Here is a 21,064-nt window from a genome sequence, read left to right on the forward strand (position 1 = left end):
CACTTCGCATTTTCCCCACGTACGTCTTTGGAAAGATATTTCTAGAGTCGCTAGATAGCATCAAGACGACCTCTTTACGTGGGAATGTTATTCTCCAGTGGTGAGATGCCTTTGAAAGTCACATGAGGAACCTTTTAAACCCTGCCTCCCTGTGTGCCTCCAGATCGCTGTGGGGAGTCCCTGCGAGTCACGCTCCATGAGTCACTGTTGGCAATGGCGTCCGTTTGCCCTTTAGCTGTATTGGCGTACACGCGGCTTAGGACCATTTTACAGCACACCTTCCGTTCTCCTGTTCCTCTCGTGCCTTTGTGCTCACAGACGCGCCACGAATGCCAGCAGGGGAAGGTCTCCCCTGTCTTCTTTTGTTTTCCATGACAAAGCCATTCGCCAAATTATGGGGTTGGGGGACATAGAGCTTCGAAAGAGCAGTGAAACCGCGTGTTCGCTCCACGCTCATTCGTTCTCCACGTCAGCAGTCGGGGTGTAAGTCTGCGTTTGCCGATGTGAGCCCCGGGGGAGGCGGCACAGACCACCTGCCCTGACAGCCCCAGCCTTTCGTACCATGGACCCTTTGGTAGGTTGGCGACTGCCAACAATATATATATGTTTAAGACTTTTCTTAGAGCAGTTTTAAGTTTATAACAAAACAGAGAGGAAGGCACAGATTCCGCACACCCCCACCCCCCCACACGCACAGCCTCCCTCAGATGGGACGTGCGTTACCAGGGATGAACCTGCTTTGCCATGTCATCATCACCCAGAGTCCGTGGTTTACCTTGACATTCACTCTTGGTTCCTGTAGCTTCTGGAAACATACCTTCTTGGTCAGCATGGTCAGCTGGTCAACCCTGAACTCCTCTGCTCAAAGCAGTTAGAGCCTCAGCACTGAGAAGATGCTGCACCCACATCTGCTTTTCTCCCAAGGTGCCAGCAGTCACCTGCACCTCTGGCTGTAGCTGAGGGTGGCCTCCTCACCCTCATGGCACATGCTGCCCCACTGCACTCGCCTACAGAGTATAGGAATGGGCTGCAGCGTCACTCCCCAAGTGCGTTCACTTATCTTCAGTTGGTTAGCATGGTTGTGCTTAAGAAAGTTCGCTATTTCGCAGATGTTACTCATGAGGCGCCGTCAGTATTAGAAGAACTGCTGAAGAAATCCACTTTCATATTAAGAATCATGTTGCCATACTGGGAACTCGCATTAATCAAGTTCAAGTCACACAGGTAACAGAAGGGTGATATCGCACAGTGGGTGTCGAAGTCGGGAGGCCGGTCCCCTGAAGTCCCTCCGCCCTCCGGGCCTGTTCGCCCTTGGTGTTTGGTAGCAGCGGGCCGACTCGAGGTTGGAGCCGAGCGTGAAGTACCTTCGTGTGCCTAATCCAGAGGTCTCCTGTGACTCAACTCGTGTTACCTTTTTTGCACCATTGATAAAGATTGTTTTTAGAATCAGCTTTTAAAAAATTTTGAGTTTTTGGCACGAGTGAAACATCGTGTCCTGTGTGAGGGAATCATGAAACACAGCCAGAGTAAGGTCTGTCTCTCTCGTCTCTGAGGAGCCGAGCCTGTGCCAGTGGACATCAGGAGGTCGGTGGTCTTTTAAGTCCTTTCCATTTTCCTTGTCATCACTTCTTCTGGTACCGAAAGTACCTGAAACGTTCGCTTGTGTACAGTGAGAACCCGCTGAAATCCTGGCGTCTGAGTACTTTTTAGAAGTGATGGAACAAATTAGGCAGATTTTGATGACATTTTATTACACTGAGGTACTAAAAGTAGTTCATCAAATGTTAAAACACTAAAATAACTTTAAAATCACTAGTCTAATGAGCCTTGATTGCGTTCTCGTGTCTCATTTTCGCAAGCGGTGTCTCCCGTCCTGGCTTCGCACACAGTAGTCACGTCTGGGATGCGGCACCACTCCTGTGGCGTGGGTGCCAGTGTTCGCGTCACCATGGGGCTTCTGCTGGTATCCCTCCCACTTCACAGGTTTGCCGACTGTGCCATGCTGTTGCTGACACAGCTGGAGACCGGGCTCAGGAACGTCTTCGCCACCGTTAACAAGTGTCCGAGAAGACTTCTGACGGCTGAGGTGCGTGCTCTGATGATTGCGATTGTCGTGACAGTGTTCTGTGCTTCATTAAAAGTTCTTAATGTCTTATTTACCTTTGTTTACCATTAAACGAGTTTTTTAGCTAAGAACTTGCCTGGAAGGCTTGACTGTCATTTTTTCTGACTTCTTATGATGATTTTTCAGGACTTGTGTTTTTGTTATTTTTTGATTGATTTTGTAGTTCTACAGTGTTTCCAGGCAGGCTTTCAAACTTAGTGATGCCTTAATCATAGCCACTGCTCATTTTCTGCCTGTAGCCATAACTGTTGGCCTAGCACCATAACCCCACAGGGATCCGCGGTCTGTAGCAGGCCCCCTCTTTAAGGACACCGCTTCCCCTTGGCCAGAACTTGGTCACGCCAGCTGCGGGGAGGCGCGCAGATGTTTCTGGGCGGCCACGCGCTCATTGAACTGTCGGGGACGCACATCACAGGACGGACAGCAGCGTCGGCCACGCCTCGTTTTCACATTTCTTTCACTTGTTTGCCTTCCTTTTCCCTCTTTATCTGGGCGTTCCTCAGAATTCTGTTTCCAGCCCTGTCCTCTCTATATTTGCTCCTTGGAAGATGCGCCACACCCCCATCCCCTAATGCTGTCACTCTGTGGGAGCGACAGTTAGGACACGTTGAACCTAGGAAATGCAAGGCCGACCTTCCAGGCTCGTCCCCGCAGCTCCCTGAGGCCCCGTCCCCAGCGCTCATCTCCCTTCTCCCCCCGGCCTCTCAAGTGCACGTCAGTTCAGAGCAGCACGTTTCCTTCTCCCACACGTTCCTTGTTGTCCTGTCCTCTCGGTGCCTGTGGCCCAGACCGTGGCACCTTCTCGGGCTTTGCCCGCCCATCGTCCCGCCCGCCCGCCGGTCTCTGCTCCGCCTGGTTTACTTTGTGTCCCTTCTGCTCAGTGCTGAGGCCTCACCTGCACCTCGTGCTCACCTGAGCGCCCCTCCCCGCCAGTCCTCAGGACCGCCTGCCTGCCCCCTCTGGTCTGCTCTCGCTCTGCCACCGGCGGTTTTCTAGGCTGGTAGGAGTCCCTGTGTCTCTGTAGTCCCATCTGTTACAAGTCTGACGCCCCCAGGGCCTCGCAGGCAGGTTGCTGGTCTGCGGGGCATGTTGAGGGTCTGGGCGTCGGCCGGCCTTTCTCCAGGTGGTTCCGTCTGATCTCGCCAGTGTAACCTCCGCTCCTCGCCAGCTCCTGAGCGTGTATTCCCTCCTGCTTTGCTCACTGGTCCTGCGTGACCACTCGAGGCCATGCTCGTGGCCGCCCAGAGCACCGGGCTCCCGGACCGGCAGCTGCTGCTCCCCACACCCTCCTTCAGCCCTGTCTCGAAGCAGTCTGCTTCGCCTCGTGCAATTTCCGAGAGGTCTCGGGCATGTTCCGCAAGAGCGGGGCATTCGCACGTGTGTCCCCCGGTGCACGCCCAGCGCCCCTCGCGCAGGCTCCGCCCAGTCACTCTTACGGAGTGCAGCCTCGGTCTCCAGCAAGAAGGAGCCAGAGCCCGGTCGTCACAGCTCACTCGGGCACACTTGGAGTTGGTGTCCGGCAGCAGGGTCAGCCACTGTGTAGCCATGCGACACACCTAAGTTTGGTTATTTACGTGTCGTTTGACCGCACAAAGAAATAGCGCGACTGTTTCCACAGAGGATGTAACTTAGAGAATACCTTGAATTTTAGCCGAGGCTTTTATCTAGAATAAACTTAGCATCAGTTTGTTTGTAGAGCAGTACTTACTGTGAAGATACTTTGCGAAACAGTGCTGTGCAAACGCCGTTGCTTACTGAGCACTCGTGACGGCATAAGGTCTCCTCAGATCAGCGCAAGGTGTGAAGACAAGCGAGGCCTCCTGACTTTTAAGAAGCTCACATGTTAGGGGTGACAGAGAAGACACTTATACCACTTCCCTGAAACAAGGGGGAAGTCAGCGCATGTGGTTTATGGGGACGAATGGAAAGCTCAGCTTTTTTGAGAAAGTACTGGGGATATTTACTAGGCCATTGGTGACTTAGGATAGAGCTCAGGAAAAATTTTCAGAGTCAGCAGTACAGGTTTGGGGGTTAAAGATGCAAATTTTGAGTTATCTGTATAGTAATAAACGTCTAACAACATTTGATAATCCCAAATTGGAAATCCATTGGTGAGCATTAACAGGTAAGACCGCACTTCCCGAGAGCTGGCTCCCACAGAATGCTGATTCCGTCATGTCATCTGTAAAATCCTGCAGACTTTCTCAGCAGCCTTTTGGGGTGGCCATTGCGCATGGCCCGTCTTACAGAGACACTGTGGAGGCGCTGAGGGCTTCTCACGTTCAAAGTGTTGAAGTCGGGATTAGACACTGCGGCCCCAGGGCCCGCGTCTGAACTCTGACCTGACCACACCGATGTGAAGAGCGAAGCCTTCTCGGCCGTCCTCCCTGGGCATCCCACACGCACGCCAGCAGCGGAAGCGTTCTGCATGCGGGTGGGGACGGAAGTCCCGGGACCGTGGCGCCACACGGGTCTGCCCCAAGCGGGCGAGGGTGGGGCTGCGCCTGGCAGCGGTGCTGGGGCCCCGTCCTCTGCCGCGTGCTCGTGCTGGCGAGTTCTTCCCACAGTGCGGCCGCGTGGAGAGTCATCTTCAAAAGACACTTCATGTTGCCATGTGCTCGAATGCTTTGAGTAATGTCACTCTGCTTGTATTTTGCTTTAATTATTTCTTTTTTTTTCTTTTCTGAAGTCAACAGCTCTTTATACCACCTTTGATGAAGTAAGTAAATTTATAAAGTATCTTGAAACAAGTAAAATGTTGTGTTCTTTTAAAATGCAAGTTAAAATACAAAATTAAAGATCAGCCATAAGTCACGTTTACAGGAAAATATCGATAGTCATATAAACCAAACAACAAAAAAACTTACATAGAGTTAAATGTAGTTTTCAGGCTAAATGAGACCATTTCCGAGGCTATAGAGGCCAAAGTCGGAAGCGCCAGGAGGTGCACCGTCACCTGCTGTGATTCCTTAGAGGCCTACGTGTCAGACTTCATTAGCACGTTCCCTGTCTGCACGTGAACTACACGTCGACCGCTGTTGGGAGCACGTAGTGTGCATTGATGCGTTTAGTCTGCATGTTTGGGGTCGGATTCTGAAGGTGAAAATCTGGAATAGTAAAAATTACCATTGGAAATGCCTTCTGTCACTTGTGGAGTTTAGAGGCTTTTGTATGTGTCATCCTGGGTAGTAATTCTTACATACCCTGAAGTGTGTGTGACACCGTGGAGTCAGCCTGCAGGAGGAAACAAAAGCAAAGTCTCAGGTGGAGATTCAGGCGTTCAGATCATTTTGCCTTTAAATACCCGTTAGAATTCTAAGTGGATAGGTGGTGAGTGAACCAGCGCGGTGCCTGCTTACCTGCACAGTTTATTCCGTTAGGTCAGTAGTCCACTATTAGTAAGTGTGTGATACGTCCGATACTGTGATGATTAGATTGGATAATACAGTCTGTGTGGGGAAAGACCTAGAGGCTGGGACAAGTGGTTGGGTTCCACGGCCTACGGTGAGGTAGGGAGTGGCTAACGAAGTGACTGGTAGGTACTTATATACACGTGCACATGCGGGCCTATGAATATACACACAGGTATGCAGATACAGGTACACAAACAAGTGTGTACGTATAAACAGACAAACGTAAACATATGCACAGGTGCACATATAAGTACATACACACATATAGATACACAAATAAACAAGTATATATAAACACACATGTACTCACATGCACACATACAAATGTAGGTAAACACATATACACATAAATATGCAAAAACACACCCCCCCACACACAAGAAGATACATCTACTGAAAGTCATACAGGTTAGGCAAAGTTTTCCTGAACTGGGAGTTGCTACATTTAAGACTGTCCTTATTTCTTTCTGTTGGCTTGGGGCTTGTTTAACATTTCATATCAAAGGTACCTTATCCTTCGACTCTAAAAGTCGTGTGTGTGTGTGTGTGTGTCTGTGTGTGTGTGTACCAGTTAATTTGTTTATTTTTGGTGTTTTTAGATACTGGCGAAACACTTGAATGATGGTCAAGTCAACCAGCTTCCTCTTTTCCTTGGAGAGCCTGCAATGGTGAGGACTGGGCCTCCCAGTCGGAAGGTCTCGTGTTTATGGGTGGCCTCGCGCGTCTCCGGGGTGCTATAGGTTCTGACTTCTGAGGCGCTCAGCGGGCCCCCGAGCCTCCTGCGCACGCCTCAACCCCATTGTCTGCAGGAGGCACCTGCCGAGCTGTGACTCCAGCCCAAGTCCTGGGCATCATGTTTATCATTCAAATGCCCTTTTTCTAAGGCCTGCTGATTTAGGGGCCCTCTCCCCAGAGAGTGCTTGAACGTGTTGGTTCCATGCATTGTGCGGGTAGAGTTTTATTCCCGGGAGGACCCCACCCGACAGAGCAGGGGGCAGTGAGATCGGGTTCCAGGAGGCTACCTGCTTGGTTCTTGGGGTTGTCGTCTGGCCCTCAGTCTCCTTGAGGCTCACCTCTCGTGCTGAGTGAACACTGGCCTTGACCGTGTCAGGCCTGGGCCTTGGCACTTTCCTTTCCTCTGCTGAGAATACTAATAAAATGTTTTCTGTGATTTTTTTCTGAAAGGAATTTCTCTGGGATTTCCTGAACCATCAGGAGGGTCCCCGTGTAAGAGATCATTTAAGCCATGGGGAAGTCAGCCTACCTGGATTTCCAAAAGAAATAACAGATCAGCTGCTTGCATTTTCCATTGTACTTTTACTGAGATTCGTTGATGAAGATGTGGCATCGGTGTTTAAGGTAACGTATAGGGAAAAAAACGATTTATTAAGTCACTGTCATTCAGTTCTGAAAGATACAGTTTATTTTTAAATGTAATTAACTCTTAATCATGCTTTGCTTAATTTATCTGAGTTACAGTATGCCATCGAAACAGATAATTGTGAATTGATCATATGTATGCATGTATTCTGTATAACAAATAAGTATTAATCTAATCTAAACTAATTTAACCCATTTCTTCAGAACACGTTTGCCTTTGTTTTTAACTGCCACAGGAAATTGCAAACCAAAGACTATAACTCAGGATTAACTAAAAATAATGGAAATTTTTATAGATGTCTGTTAAATTGGTGGGCTGCAATGTTCGCATCTATCAACAAACTAAATTTTTATTATTAAACTAGGTTAGAATGTTTATTGATATTTTAATTTTTCAGATTATACATGTAACAATTATTGTTAAAGTTTTTTTTAAAGTTCGAACAAGATAGAAAAATTAACATAGAAAGTGGAAGTCCTCATGAATTCAGTTTAGAATATGTAGGAACGAGCTGCTGCTGCGTGAATGGGGGTCCACAGGCATTTCTGACTGTGCTGAATGTCACTCCTTAATGGTGCCCCATGGCTTAGGCCACCTCCCCACCTGTGGCACCACCTCCTCCCTGGAGGCTGCTCAGGCCCCAAGGCCGAGTCCTCCCTGCATCCTCCCACGTTCCGCCTTCAGTCCTCGGCTGTTAAAACATGGCCCACACCCTGTCTCCGCACCGTGCCCACGCCACCAGCCCCGGGGCAGAGCACCCTAACCTCCCTCTGGGGCATCACCAGCTGTGACGGGTCTTCTGCCGGGTCCCATGCTCAGCAGAGCGGGCAGAACGGTCCTCTCACACTTCCTCCCCACCGGGAGCCTCCTGCAGTGTCACGTCTGGAGCAGAACCCGTGCACTCTGTGGCACTGCAGCTCCCCAGTTCCCTGCCGTCACCACCAGCCGTCACCACATGCGTCTCAGCTGCCCCGCTAGAAGGGGGATCCCTGAGGGCACGTTTTTGCCTTTTTATGTGCACAGCCCAGGAAGACACTCCCTGCTGCACAGTCGGCCTCTTAGGCATTTGGGCGAATGAAAGGTTAAGGTCCAGCTATTTTAATTACTCGTTTTGTGCTACCGAGAATTCTGGGTAGTTAGTGTTTATATGTGGAAAAGCCATTGAAATTTGTCAGCTATGAACTCGCTGACTTCTCTTTTTTTTTCTAATAATTTTTCATCAGCTGACTTGATTTTGTAGGTGCAGTTACATCAATATAATTAAATAACAATATTTTTATTGGTTTTTCAGTATTTATATATCTAACGATTATGTGTTTAGAGCTATATAATTCTTTTAATTGTATTGATCTTTAATGTTTAAATTTCTACCATGTCTTAGGTGTTTAGGGGAATCTCTTAAATTTTCTAATTGTTTGGAATCTTATTCCTAATTTTGTTGCACTGTGGGTAGAGAGCAGACGTGGCCTTTTTAAGTTTATCATTGTTAACAAGCTTCATTTAAAATCACTCTGTGGGTTATGATTTGACTGCTATCTTCAGACCTCCTGTGAAGAAGAGTTCTGCTTTGTTATAGCCTAAAAGAATTACGTGGAGGGAATAACGAGAAACTAGGACTCTTGTGTGACTTAACATTCAATAGAAGAAAACTAGAAGCCTAAACAAAAGTTGTGGTAACTTACATCTGTTTTTTCTGACTAGGAAAAAGCAGCAGTAAAATCGTTGCTCAGTCTCGCGGAAGGCTACAGTGCGCGCTTCCATCCGCTTTCTCGGCTTAAGAAGCAGGTGCGCGAGTGCAGGCCTCTGGGAGGGGGCGTGTGCGCGGTCTCTGCCGGGAGATGCTCGAGGGCTCAGGCGGCACACGCGGGTCAGCAGGTCCGCCGTCTGCCGCAGTGCGTCACTCGCGTGTGTGGCCTTGGCCCGGCTGCTGGCCTTTCTGAGCCTCAGGGCCTGCATCCCACAGGGAAGTAATGGCTGTGTGTGTGGCGTTGGCGGCTTTTAGTACCAGGTGGATGACCGTGGGAAAGCGGCCTGGCAGGCTAGTGTATCATCGGCATCGTTACCCAGGACGGTAGCAGTTCTCGCTTGTCAGTGATGACGAATGTCAGTTTTTAACTTACCAGCCTCTGTTAACTTATAAATTAAAACAAACAAGCAAACAGAACTTTTAAGCACTTCTGCCAGGAAGCTCCAATTTGGAAATTAGCTAAGTACTTTATTCAGCACACTGTATGTGGGATGTGAAGGCGGTACAAGGGGGCAGAGATGGGCCATCCTCAAGAACGTCACGGTCACATTAGAGCCAGCCCGCCCTCCTCATGGAAACCAGAGTCAGCACGCAGCCCCAGGGAGCCGGTGCCTGAGGGGGCCAAGCCCAGGATCCTTAGGAGAGGTGGCAGGAGGTGGAAGGGGTTGTGGACAGACAGACTCCTGGGGGCATGTGAGCCTGCAGCTCTGCGAGGCTCCTGTGTTGGGTGCTTCGGGCCATACGGGCCATACCGTCAGCCAGCCCACTACGCACTCACGGGCCTCTGCGATGCTGAGCTTCCCAGGGACAGACCCTTGCAGGGGGACACCGGACTTGCCCACAGGGCACCCAAGTTCCAAGAGAGGGGAGGGAGGGAAGACAGTTTCAGAGGAGGAAGGTTCTGGAAGCAAGGGGAACCTCAGGAGGCGAGCTTCCCTCGCTGGGCCCCTGGGCCGCTCGGCGGTGCTCCCTTCCCTGGTGGACGCCCCCTCCTCTCCCCACACTGCTTGGCACCGTTTCCTGTAGCCTCTCACCCCACCTTCTGTCATTGCCCACTTTTTAATTAGCTGACGGTCTGTGTCCTTTCAGGTCATGCCCTGACAGGGCCACTTCCTTTGCTTGCACTTTAGGGGTCAGATCTGAGATTAGAGGCTGGTGCTGCGCTGGCCCGGGTGTCCCGCGGCTTCACGCACAGCACGTGGCCCGTGGAACCGGGAGGGGTGCTGTGCTTTCTGGCTTCAGAAGTCACCCAGCGGTCTTACTTCCTCTGTTCTCTTGGTGACGGGCCACCCACTAGAGCCAGTCCCTATTCAGGGGAGGGAACATGGCCTCAGCTCCCAGACAGAGGGGCATGGGAAGAGCTGGCAGCCACAGCCATGCCGTGCAGCCACCCACTGACCCGAAGTAGCTTCTTCCAGCCCCAGTTGTCTGATTATAGTGAGTGACTGACACCCACCGCCCAGTTTTTAAATGTCTAAAACAGTTTTATAGACACGTTTTCTGCAAAGTGATTGTAACATTTGTAACAGTTTAAAAACCTATTTCCTAGCGCTTCATCGTAACACTCTAAAAGCAACGGGACCTTTTCCTCCCAGGTGCTGAGCTGCGAGCGGAGCCTCAGGGTGTGGCCTCTGCTGCCTTTGCCGGAAGAAGCTGCCAGGGAAACAGCCAGGTGAGCCGACCCTGGGCCGTGCAGGGTGGTAAAAAAGTGCCGGTGAGCGCAGCCCCCAGGGCTCTTCCAGGGCTGAGGGACAAGGACATGCTGAGGAGGGCCAGCCAGGCCCCGGTGAGCAGAGATCGGGTGGGGGGTATAGCGGAGGTGGTGCCCAGCTCAGTACCCGGTCGTGGGCGGGGCCATTGGCGGAGGCCGACGACACCCACTGGAAGTGTTTAGTGACAGTTGGAAATAGGGGCCTGAAGCTCAGGGATTCGGAGTCGTGGTGGGGACGACGACGCATGGTCCATGGGTCGTCTTCGTCAGCGGACTGCCTTGCTCTCCGCATACTGTATCGTTTGTTTTCACCATTGCGTCTGATGGTGACTTGTTCATTTTATTTTTGGGAAACTAAATGGCAGATTAAGTGGTTTGCCCAGTAAACTATTAACGTAAATATTATTTTGTACAGGTGCTAATTGAGCATCTTAAATTTCGTTATGTATATTTGAATATTTTCTGTTTTTCAGATTAGAAGGCAATTCAGAAACAAATGCCTGCAGCTCTTTAATTATAAGAATCACACGTGAGCTGTATCACCACCTACCTGAGAATCACTGCGTTTTTACCGGCCTGGATAACCTGCCTATTGAGAAGTATGTTTCTGGACTTCTTGGAAATTGTTAAAACGTTGATTAAGTGGATCAGGATTGCAAACAGCTATTTCCTGTGTTTTAAATGTTATACACGTGGCGGTAGCACTGGAACCCCTTGTCACGTTCCCCAAGAGGGACTCCTAGGCAAGCCGCGGTGTTCACGCACGCATCTGCTGTCTTACAGCAGTTCCCACGGGCAGGCCCGCATGGACTGACCCCGCATGCGGCAGGGTCGTACCAGCAGCCTGAGGCAGGCTGCCAGCCAGCCACTGCTCACAGAATTCACAGCCCAGTAGGTCCCGCATGGCGGTGACAGGGAGGGTGGTGACAGACCGTCCCATTGGAGCCATGCTCTGGTCCGCAGGTGTCCCCAGCTGCTCCCTGAACTCTGCAGCATCCGCGTCCCAACCCTGTTCTGCCCCAGAGCCGTTCTGGAAGTGCTTGCTGTGCTCCAGAACATCGGCAGGCGCTGCGCCCACGTGTCCCGCCAGGTCGCTGCCTCCTGGGAGCAGAGACATCACCAGTGGGTGGAGAAGAGGCTGCGCTCCCGGCAGAGGCGGAACTACCTGTGCATGTTAAGCAGGTGTGTGGTCCCGCCTCATTCTGGTTCTGGAAGGCGCCCCCAGGCGGGAGTCACCCTTGGATACAGTTCTGATGCTTTCCAAGAAATCTTCATTTTAGAGGAAGTTAAGGTTCATCTCGTTTGCGAGGGCATTTGCGGTTTTGGCGTGTGGGACCCTTGGCTCTCAGGTGTGCCGGCATTACGGGTTCTCGGCATATGCCGTGTATTTGAGGACGTGCTGCGTCCTCAAGATGTGACTCTTGGACACATGCCTAGGACTTGGATTTGAGTAGTATCTGTAGAGCTTTTAACTCCTCAGTTGCTTCCAAAAGGCTGCACCAGTTTATACTCCTACCAGCAGCTTATGGGATGATACCCATTAGGTCCCACCCTTCCCCAGACAGGACGTTGAAAAATCTACCAGTTTCGTGGAAAAGATAACATCTTTAACTGGCGTTTGAGTCCTGGAGACAGTGAACACACCTTCGTGTTTGAGGCATTTGCATTTCTCACTTTGTGCGAGTCTTTTACTATCTAGTTGTGAGAAAGATGTTGACAGATTCAGAAGATGGGCGCAGTGGAAAGGCTGGGTGCAGAGCTGGCGACGTCCCACGACCCCGAAGGGCAGGGCAGTGGGCTGGGTTAGCCGAGGGCGCTGGCACCCTGAGCGGGACAGAGGAAGGTGGGGCCTGGCCGGGCGGCTGCTGCTCCGAGGGCTGGGGCACAGCGCGGGCTGCGGGGCCTTCCTCAGGGAGGTTTGCTTTTCACGGCTCTCAGACGAAGGGTTGGGTGGACAAAGAAACGTTTTCCTGATGATATTGAAAACATTTTTCTTTAATAAATTTTAACCTGTTTTATCTATTTTAGCGTTAAGCTTCTGTCTCCTATGCTTTACCTGATTTTATTGCTGATTGCACTGGAATTGGTCAACATTCATATGGTTCATGGAAAAAATGCTCTTGAATATCAGCAGTATCTGAAGTAAGTGTGCCATACTTACAAGAAATGAAGCTATTTTGGTAACTTGAAATAATTTTCACTCCTGTTGGTTATTTTCTTTGGTGATTTTTTCAAACCCCAGTCTGCTTGGTCCTTCACTGTTCGTCATGGATTTCAGTGCAAGTCTGTGAGCCTTGAAAGCTGACACATTTCAGAAATCCACGTGTGGCTCACGGGTGAATGCTCTCTCAGAAAGGAGTTGACGCCTCAGCTGTGTCAGGCACCATGCGGACACCTGAGTCAGGGTCACGGCCCCAAAACGAACTTATTTTCTATAACTAACTTCCGCAGCTTGGGAAGTTCCGTCCTCAGGAGCCCAGGTCTAGGGTCTGAGGGCAGGCTAGCACGCGTGTACCGGACTCCCCACGGGAGGCGGCTACGAGGTCAGCGCGGAAGGGCAGCTCGGGCTCTCCCAGAAAGGGCCTCGCATTTCACTGGCTTTAAGCTGAGCTTTGCAGGTAGCGGGCACCGCACCATGTGGTTAAAATGAACTTGAAACTGTGACTCTGGCACTTTATTGAAAGAAGATGAAATCCAGGTGGGCGAGGCGGTGGACGTTAACAGCTAGTAGTTGCTTCCAGCCTGGTCGGGCTTTCTCAGCCTCCACACGTCCATGTCTGAGCTGGGTGGTTCTCTGGGGGCGCCGTCCCACTGGTTAGGGTTGGGGAGGTGTCCTGCACACAGTGGCTTGTTTGGCAGCACCCTGGCTTCTACCCACTCGATAACAGTAACATTCCCAGTATGACCACCAAGAATGTTTAGAGGCGACCACCCTCAGAGTATAAAATCACCCCCAGTTGAGAACCACTCTCTTCATAAAGGATCTGTGGGTTTTCATTGTATTATTCTTTTAATGTCTGTACGTTTGGAAATTTTCAAAAATTAAAAGTTGGAGAAAATTTTAGACGATTTAGGAAGCTTTGAAGAGAACCTGGAAAATGTAAAAATGACATTCGCATCAGACAGCCCTCCGAACATTTTGACAGGTATCTTTAAGGAAAGACTGTTTAACACCAGGGGCCATCCCTTTGACCCGTGACACAGTGAACCCGCCCCCCCGGGAGCGGAGCTGAGGGACAGGGTGGCAGCACGCAGGCTACCCCAGAGATCTGGTGCCTTTGGACGTGTGTAGTGTGCTCATGACGGGTGGGCTTGGTCCAGAGGGCCCGAGGTCCTTTCTGAAATCAAGTCCGTCACATGAGAATGTTCTGTCTGGATCGGAGAGTGAGTATAAAAAGGCTCCGAGCGTGTAGAGCTCTGGGAGTCCACCCACCTCTCCAGTGACGTTGATATTTTAGCACTTTTCTGTCACTTAACGTGCATTCTGTTTCCATTTTGTACGTACGTCTCTTGAATTTGCAGACAAAAATTAAGTGCGGTGCTTTAATCATAATTCCAAAATAAAGAGAAAGTGTTCATATCATTATTGCATTTTATAACGGAACAAAAGAAGAAATTAATTTGTTCCACAGGTTCTTGAAGTCACTCCTGCAGTACACGGAGAACCTGGCGGCTCACACCAGCCCGGAAAAGAACAAGTGGGTGGAAACGGTCAGCCTCACGCACACGGTCCTGCTGAAAATGCGGGCTTTTAGCAAGAAGGAACAAATGTTAATGCATTTAGCCAAGAAACCCACAAGCGAAGCGGCGCTGTGGAAACACGGGTCAGATGCTTCTGGTCACATCAGAAAACCCCTCTCGACCCTCGCACTGAGCAGCGCGTGAGCTGGAAACGCAGAGGTGGGGACCCGGGGCCGGTCCACGTCCACGCTCCATCTCGCCGCGATTTCTGATTTGCTCTTTGCGAGCCGGTGGATCCCTTGTAGCTGGATGGCGACAGCAGACTCGGTCCCCTGTCCCTATCGCATCCTGTTCAGAGGAGGTGTCCTCGGTGCACCACACTGGGACACGTCCACATGCATGGTGCCATGTCCTTGGTCATCACACCAGGGGACATGTTTGGTTAACCTGTTTTGGTGAGGTGAAGCTTGATCCCTTGGCGAAGGTGGATGGCACCAGATTTCTTCCTTATAAGGACGTTTACTTGTTATTAATAACATGTGGGAAGTTACTTTGAACCCTTGTGAATATTTTTTCCCAGTAGTTCTTCCATTTTTCAGCACCCTTTGATGAATCCTGCCTGGACCAGTATTGGCAGATGTCAACTGTGGTACTTTTTGCCACGTCTTCACATTTATTATGTCATTTTTCTCTAATAAAGAGCTATCCTTTCTGGCTGTACTTAGCACATTAAATGGTGTGTTTCAGGCCCATAGAGTCCTTGCAGTTCAGCGCATCTGATGAGCATGCGTGGCGTGGCGCGGGCGAGGCGGGTCTATAGGACACAGCGGGCCCTTGGCTGGCTTTCTGCCGACCCTCTGCGAAGGAGAACCGTCAGCTCAAGGGTGTTTGCCAAGCATGCTGCAAGCCAGGGATGAAGATGAGGAAGGGCGCCCCTGGCCTCTCCACACGGCAGGGTCTGGTCAGTTCTACAAAAGACAGTAACTGGGACAAGGACAGGAGATTGAGCACACACAAGGGACTGCCTGAACAGTTCTGAAAACACACTTGTCACCAGAGAGTCCACCTAAGTGTGTGGCTCTGCCCTAAATGCAGCAGGCAGCTTGCCTCATCCCTGTCCCTGTCACTTAGCTCCAGCCAAGTGGGCAGTGAGCCCTGAGACCCCACCACACGCCTCTCTGCCCTTTGGGCATGGCGACTGGGCCAGTGGTGGATGACACCTGGGGAGCCTGTGCAGACGCTGGCCAGCCATGTGAGAGTTCTAGAAAGGATGAGCTGGCCAGTGTGGCTCCTTTTGGAATTGAGATTCTCAGGAGCAGAGCCGCCCATGGGTAGACGATGCCCCAGGGCCAGGCGGGCCGATCAGTGGCACTTGGCACTGAGTGCTGAGCGAGGGAAGAGACACGTGATGAGGATAAAGACAGACAGCAGCTGAGCCTTAAGCTGCCTCGGCGCTCAGCGTTCCTGAGACCGGTCAGTCTCCCGGGTCCCCGGGTGGGGGTGTCCTTTCAGCCGGCCCTTGAGTGCCCCTCTGCTGCCTGCAAGCAGCCAGTCCCAGGGGGAGACGACCATGCTGGCCACCAAGACACAGCCAAGCCTGGGAGAGGTGCCACAGGCTGAAGGTCGCAGGTCGGGCGCTGGGCACACCGCGACTGAGATCGTGGCTCCGCAGCTGATGTAGTGTCGTGAGCGGGCTGCACGAGTCCTTGCCCCTGGAGCATCCTTGTTGGGAAGGTGTCTAACACCCTTCCCTCCCTGTTCTGACCGAGGCGAGGTCGGGCGAGGCCACGCAGCATGAGTAGGTGTCACGGACCTTGCTGTTGGCCAGGAGGAGAGTTTGGACTCGCTCCGTGTAAAAGTTAGGCTCTCTGCATGTCCCGAGAATGTTCTCCCCTGAAGCAAGCAGCCAGGGCCCTGTGTGCACCTTCCCCTCCTCACCCGAGCCACTGCAGGGCTCCAGGTGACCGGGTGAGGGGACAGCTGCCACACCCAGGCCTCTCCCTCATGCCAGAGCGACAATGGCTTTCCGGACGAGAAATGCCCTTTGAACTGCGACTTGGAATGATTCTGGTGTCTGTCTGTCCCCGTGCCCCTCACGCGGGCATCGTGCTGTCAGCCGACAGACACGCGAGGAAGGGGTGTCAGCGGACATGCCGGCCACGAGGCCGCGCGTTCTGTACCGCCGACCTGTGGGGCCCCAGGGGGCCGTTTGCCCGGGCGGCCTGTCGGCGCCTGGCGCCCGTCCGGAGCCGCGCTTCCGCCGGCGACCGCGCGGTGGCGCCCTGCAGGGACGCGGCGCCGTCCTCGGCCGCCCGGGCCGCGCGCGCCTGCGCGCTCGTGGTTGCCTGCGTGCGGAGGGGGCGCGGGGGGCCGTGTCCCGGCGCCGACCGCGGACCCCCACGGCCCGGCGCCTCCGGGAGCCGCGCGTCCCCGGCTGCGGAGCGCCCCGTGCGCCCCGGGCTGGCGAGGGCCGGGCTGCGGCTCGCTTTGTGGCCGCTCCAAGTAACTTTTCTAGAACCGGGTCTCTGTGTTGCTTCAGGGTGCTGGTGCACGTTTCCTAAAGCCAGCCTCAGCCAGCGCCGCGGGGACCCCAGGGACCTGGGATAATGGGGCACCAGTGTGAATTGACTTGGCCCCGTTGACAGTAGGTCTAAGAGCACATCCTAAGGCTGCCCAAATGAGATCCCGGATGCAGCAGGAGGTTCATTTAAGTCTTAGACGGTATTTTGTATTAAGTTCAAAAAGCCAGCCGTAACTGAGCCCTGACGGCCGGTCCATCTGTGGCGCGGGACCGGATCCAGAGCCAGCATTTCCGCCCTTCCCAGCAGCCCCGAGCCACACGGTGTCAACACTGAAGAGTGACCAAGGCCCAGCTGCCTGCAGGTGCTCTCGCCCTCCGGCAAAGGAGGAGCCAGCAGTGTGAGCTGGGCCTGTCCGTGATGCTACTACGCTCCTTGGCAGGGCCGCGCTGGGTGGTGGTGGGGCAGAGGGCTGGCCCCCAGCTGCACTTGGGGGGCTGGGCACGGCCTTCCTCTGGCCTCACGATCAACCCACCTCAGGGTTGGTTATGCTGACCTATGCCGTCCCCACGACCAGTCTCCAGCGACCCTGTGAAGGAGGCAGTATTGTCCATGTTACATGTGACGGAGGATGGGTGGGACGAGGTGGCTCCTCAGTGTCACAGGTGTGCGGAGGCCCTGCCCACAGACACACATGGGGGTGGCACTTCCTTTCAGCCCCCCAAGTTTGCACTAAGTTGCAGAAAAGCAGTCTGGAGTCTCCTTCCCACCTGCTCATCTCAAGCAGCAGGTAGCTTCTGACATCTCTGGCTTGGGTGAAAGTTACATAATAGACCTAATTACAGTGTAAATATTTCATTACATTCTGAGCACGATGTTCTGCTGGGGAAGCTAAAGGACCCCCAAAATGTTTGAAGAAAAGTTCCTGGGATGGACAGACGCTGCAGAGGTGACCAGGCAGTTGCCGCGGAGTGTCGAGGACCAGCGAGCAGGATGGAGACAGCCCTGGGGTGCCTGGGCCTGCCCCATCTGGGAGGCCATCACGGCCCTCCTCCTGTTCCCTGTTCCTCCGTCGTGGTCTGTACCAGGAGTCTGTCACCAGGTCATACTGGGGGTAGGGGCGGGAGTCTGCGACATGAGGAGTGCGCCAAGGACAGAACATTTAGCAGCCTGACCACTAAAACCCAGCATAGAACCACCGAGAAGGTGGAGAACGTAGCCAGGTTCTCCACCTGGGAGGGAGGGAGGCCGGGAGGCGAAGAACGACGTGAGCCCGACACACGGGGGCGTGAGGTCTGGCCACGGGCCGCCTCGCTGCGTCATCTCGGGGGGCTCGGCGAGCTGAGGGAGGGCGGGCACGCAGGAGCCACGGGCCGTGTCCCATGGGATTTAGGCCGCAGGTGCTCCTGCCCGAATGAGCAGAGTGCATCTCTGGGGCTTGGAGGTGGGAGGAGCAGGTGTGCGGAGCCCGGGTGGGGACAGGGAGGGAGAGTGCGGTGCCCACGGCGGACGCTATCGTGAGGAGGGGACTGGAGGAAGGGCACCGGAAAGAGCCAGACTGACACAGTGACCAGTGGATTTTCGAGGAGTGACAGATCAGAGCCTCAGAGCCGGGCAGAGGGCGGGCGGGAGGCCTGGGATCCCAGGAGGACAAAAGCCTGGCCTAGCCGCGTGGGCCGGTTCTGTCCCCTGCAAAGAATCCCGTTTCGTTCGTGTCATCGCACGGAGAGTCAGGGGCTCCCGTTTCCTGTTCTTTCTCTGAGGAGTAATCTCCGGTCACTCATAAAGGGGAGGAGCTGACGCCGATCTTTTGGCCTGGTCCACCATCTCCAGGACCGGAGTGCAGGACCAGCCCGTGGGCCAGCACCTGATGGGTCCGTAGGTGGCCCGTTTGCTTTGTGTTCGTCCCTGCCCCACAGCTGCGTGCTCCAGCAGGGAACAAACAGGAAGGTGTGAGAGCTGGGGACACCTCCAGACAGGCCGGGAGGTGCAGCATCCAACAGGCTGAGCCAAATGGTGGCAGTGCAGCTTCCTTTCAAGTTGGGTTGTGTCCAGATGGTTACTGGGACAGCCAGCCATGTTGCTGTGTCTTATTCACACCTCCCCAGGCCCCAACCCTCCCTCCCTCTCCCCACAACCCCCAGGCCTTCCCCTTCCAGGGCCTCCTTACCCCCAGGGCCCAACCTGCCGCCTGCTTGGCAGGAATCCCTGTGGATCCTCTGGCGCTGCCTGTGCCCCATGAAAAGCAAATGCTCTGCCACCGGTCCCCTCCCCCGCATCAGGCCTTGAATTCTGAGCACCTGCGAGAAATATTTTGTTATCGCTTTTTAAAAAAACATTAAGGTGAAAAACTACATTCTTAACAGACTAGGTTTTCCCCCTAATTAAATAGCTTTGATAAGCTGAAAGCCGAAATCTCGGGGCTCCTGTTGGGGGCGTCATTCTTCAAGCATCAGCCCTCCATTCCTGAGACGAGCATCCCTTCAGTGGCCCTGCCGTGTCTTCCCAGCTGCGTGGTCCCCACTTCTTCCCGCCACCCCGTGAGCCCGGACCTGTGAGGCAGCACCCTCGACGCTCTCCCCGCCCCTCGCCCCGTCTGTTCCAGAAGCTGCGCGAGAGTCTGGCTGCCTTCGGCGCAGCAGGCGGGTTGGGGGCGTCAGTTTCCCGTGCGTTGCTGTGACTTGGCTGCCGGCCGAGGAAGCATCTCATCGCACGGGTCACAGCGCGCGGCGGGGCGGGGAAGGGGCGACCCTTCTCCCCTCATTGGCGGGCTTTCTCCAGATCCAGAGGACAGGGACAGTTCCGTCCGCGCGTCCGTCCCTCCGTGTCGGGGCACTGAGAGCACTGGGCGCAGCAGAGGGACGCAGGCGGCAGGGCCAGGGCCGGGGCGCCCAGGCCAGGGTGCGTTTCAAAGTAAGGGACAAGGACAGGGGCCGCTGCCGGTGCCAGGGGCACCGACTGGCTCTGTAAGAAAGAGGCGCCGCCCGAACCCGCCGAGAGGCCCGAGGAGCCGCCGGAGTCGATCAGAATGACAGCGGCCAGACCGGAGTCCCTCGCACGGGCTTTTGAACAATCATCGCGACTTCCGACCAAAGCGTCACTCCCACAGCGCCCGCGAGGCGGGCCCCGCTCAAGCAGGACTTGGCGAGCCCCAGAAACGCGGAGTTGACCCGGCGGCTCGAGGAGGTGCAGCTCCAGCCGGGGCGGCTGGTGGCCAGCGGGCTGTGCTTGCCCAAGGCGGCCCAGAACTGGGCCTTCTTGATCGAAGGTCGAATCGGGGAGGGTGAAGGCCAGCGGCGTTGGGGAAAACTGGCGACGAGACTGTGCTCTTGGGCGGTAACCCGAGCTAGTAGCCTCGGTCCAGCGCTACGGGGACCCGAGGCCCCGCGTCTCGCGCCCTCACTGGTTCGAAGGGAGCCTGGGGGCGGGCGGCCAGGTGGTAGCGCTGCTGAGCTCTGGGCACAAGGGCACAGGAGACGGCGGGGCCGGCAGGGACGATGGGGACTCCCCCCCACCCCCACATCTCCAGCCAGGGCTTGGTGTCCTCAGGTGCCACGTCCCTTCTGGGTGAGCCCCGTCCGGGCTGCGGCGGAGCAGGTGAGCAGAGAGGCCCCGGGCGCTCCAGGACGGTGGCCGAAGGCGCGCGGGTTCCGCAGGATGAAAGTGGTTTTGCGGAGCCCGCGGCTGGTACCGCGGAGAGAAGGAGGCCGCGGAAGATCGTGCTCAGGAAATACGCCCTGGCGTTTGCAAAGGCGGTTCCTGCCGGCTTTACCTATCAGCAAATACCAACCACGTTGTATTCACATTAATTTTTCTGTTGTCGATAGTGCTAAAGCAACCGGTCTGTGAAGTGGATGGCAGTCTGTTTTGTTGGAAAATGGTAATTTTTATTATTTGAGGCCCAAACATAAACAAGTATTGTTTAAATACAGAAAAGATGATTTTATCCTCTAAAACTTAATTTTTAAATCGTTGAATGGGTACTGATTTGCATGGATTAGAAATAAAAATCCTGAAAAGGTTCTCAGCGTAAAGTCTGCTTCCATCCCCCGCCTTCTCTGCGGGCCTCTATACCCCTCTGTGTGAGGCATTCTTACTGATGTTTTGGAACTCTTTATACATTGAGGATGTGAGATGTGATTAGCTTCTTGCGTACCCTTAAGAATTTCCTAATGCGTGTGTAAACAAACATAAGTACGTAGGCTCACTTTCACCCCCTCCCCCGTTTTTTAGACAAATAGTAGCATTATGGGTACAAGACTCCACAGTATCTGGAGAATCTCCCATATGTTGGTACATGGAGAACGTCTCCATTTTTTTAAAGCTACATCGTATTTCATTGTATGGATGTTTCTTATTGGTGGACACTTAAGTGGTTTCAGATTTTTTTGTCACAACAAATAATGCGCAAAAAGCCTTGCATAGGTGTCATTTTGCACATGTCTTTGGAATCAATCCCTAGGAGTAACATGCTCAAAGGCTATGTC

At 53.5% G+C, this 21,064-nt stretch overlaps 1 protein-coding gene across 8 annotated transcripts in view; it reads left to right on the forward strand.

Moving 5' to 3' along the window:
- The window catches only part of ERMARD (ER membrane associated RNA degradation), a 23,113-nt gene extending 8,319 nt beyond the window's left edge, over positions 1-14,794 (forward strand). For 3 of the 8 annotated variants that reach the window (XM_039881929.1, XM_039881961.1, XM_039881986.1), the window contains 11 exons: positions 1,110-1,224; positions 1,984-2,086; positions 4,815-4,844; positions 6,138-6,206; positions 6,724-6,897; positions 8,621-8,704; positions 10,262-10,338; positions 10,851-10,976; positions 11,341-11,559; positions 12,406-12,519; positions 14,010-14,794. In XM_039881929.1, coding sequence (XP_039737863.1) covers positions 1,110-1,224; positions 1,984-2,086; positions 4,815-4,844; positions 6,138-6,206; positions 6,724-6,897; positions 8,621-8,704; positions 10,262-10,338; positions 10,851-10,976; positions 11,341-11,559; positions 12,406-12,519; positions 14,010-14,262 — 1,364 coding nt within the window. In that variant the 3' untranslated portion in view covers positions 14,263-14,794. The remainder of the gene's footprint in view (positions 1-1,109; positions 1,225-1,983; positions 2,087-4,814; positions 4,845-6,137; positions 6,207-6,723; positions 6,898-8,620; positions 8,705-10,261; positions 10,339-10,850; positions 10,977-11,340; positions 11,560-12,405; positions 12,520-14,009) is intronic. The other 5 variants (XM_039881951.1, XM_039881941.1, XM_039881970.1 and 2 more) reach the window with 4 other exon arrangements.
- The last annotated feature ends 6,270 nt before the right edge of the window (positions 14,795-21,064 follow it).

Source organism: Pteropus medius, unplaced genomic scaffold (genome assembly GCF_902729225.1).
Source record: "Pteropus medius unplaced genomic scaffold, Ma_sr-lr_union100, whole genome shotgun sequence".
Taxonomy (NCBI): Eukaryota; Metazoa; Chordata; class Mammalia; order Chiroptera; family Pteropodidae; genus Pteropus; species Pteropus medius.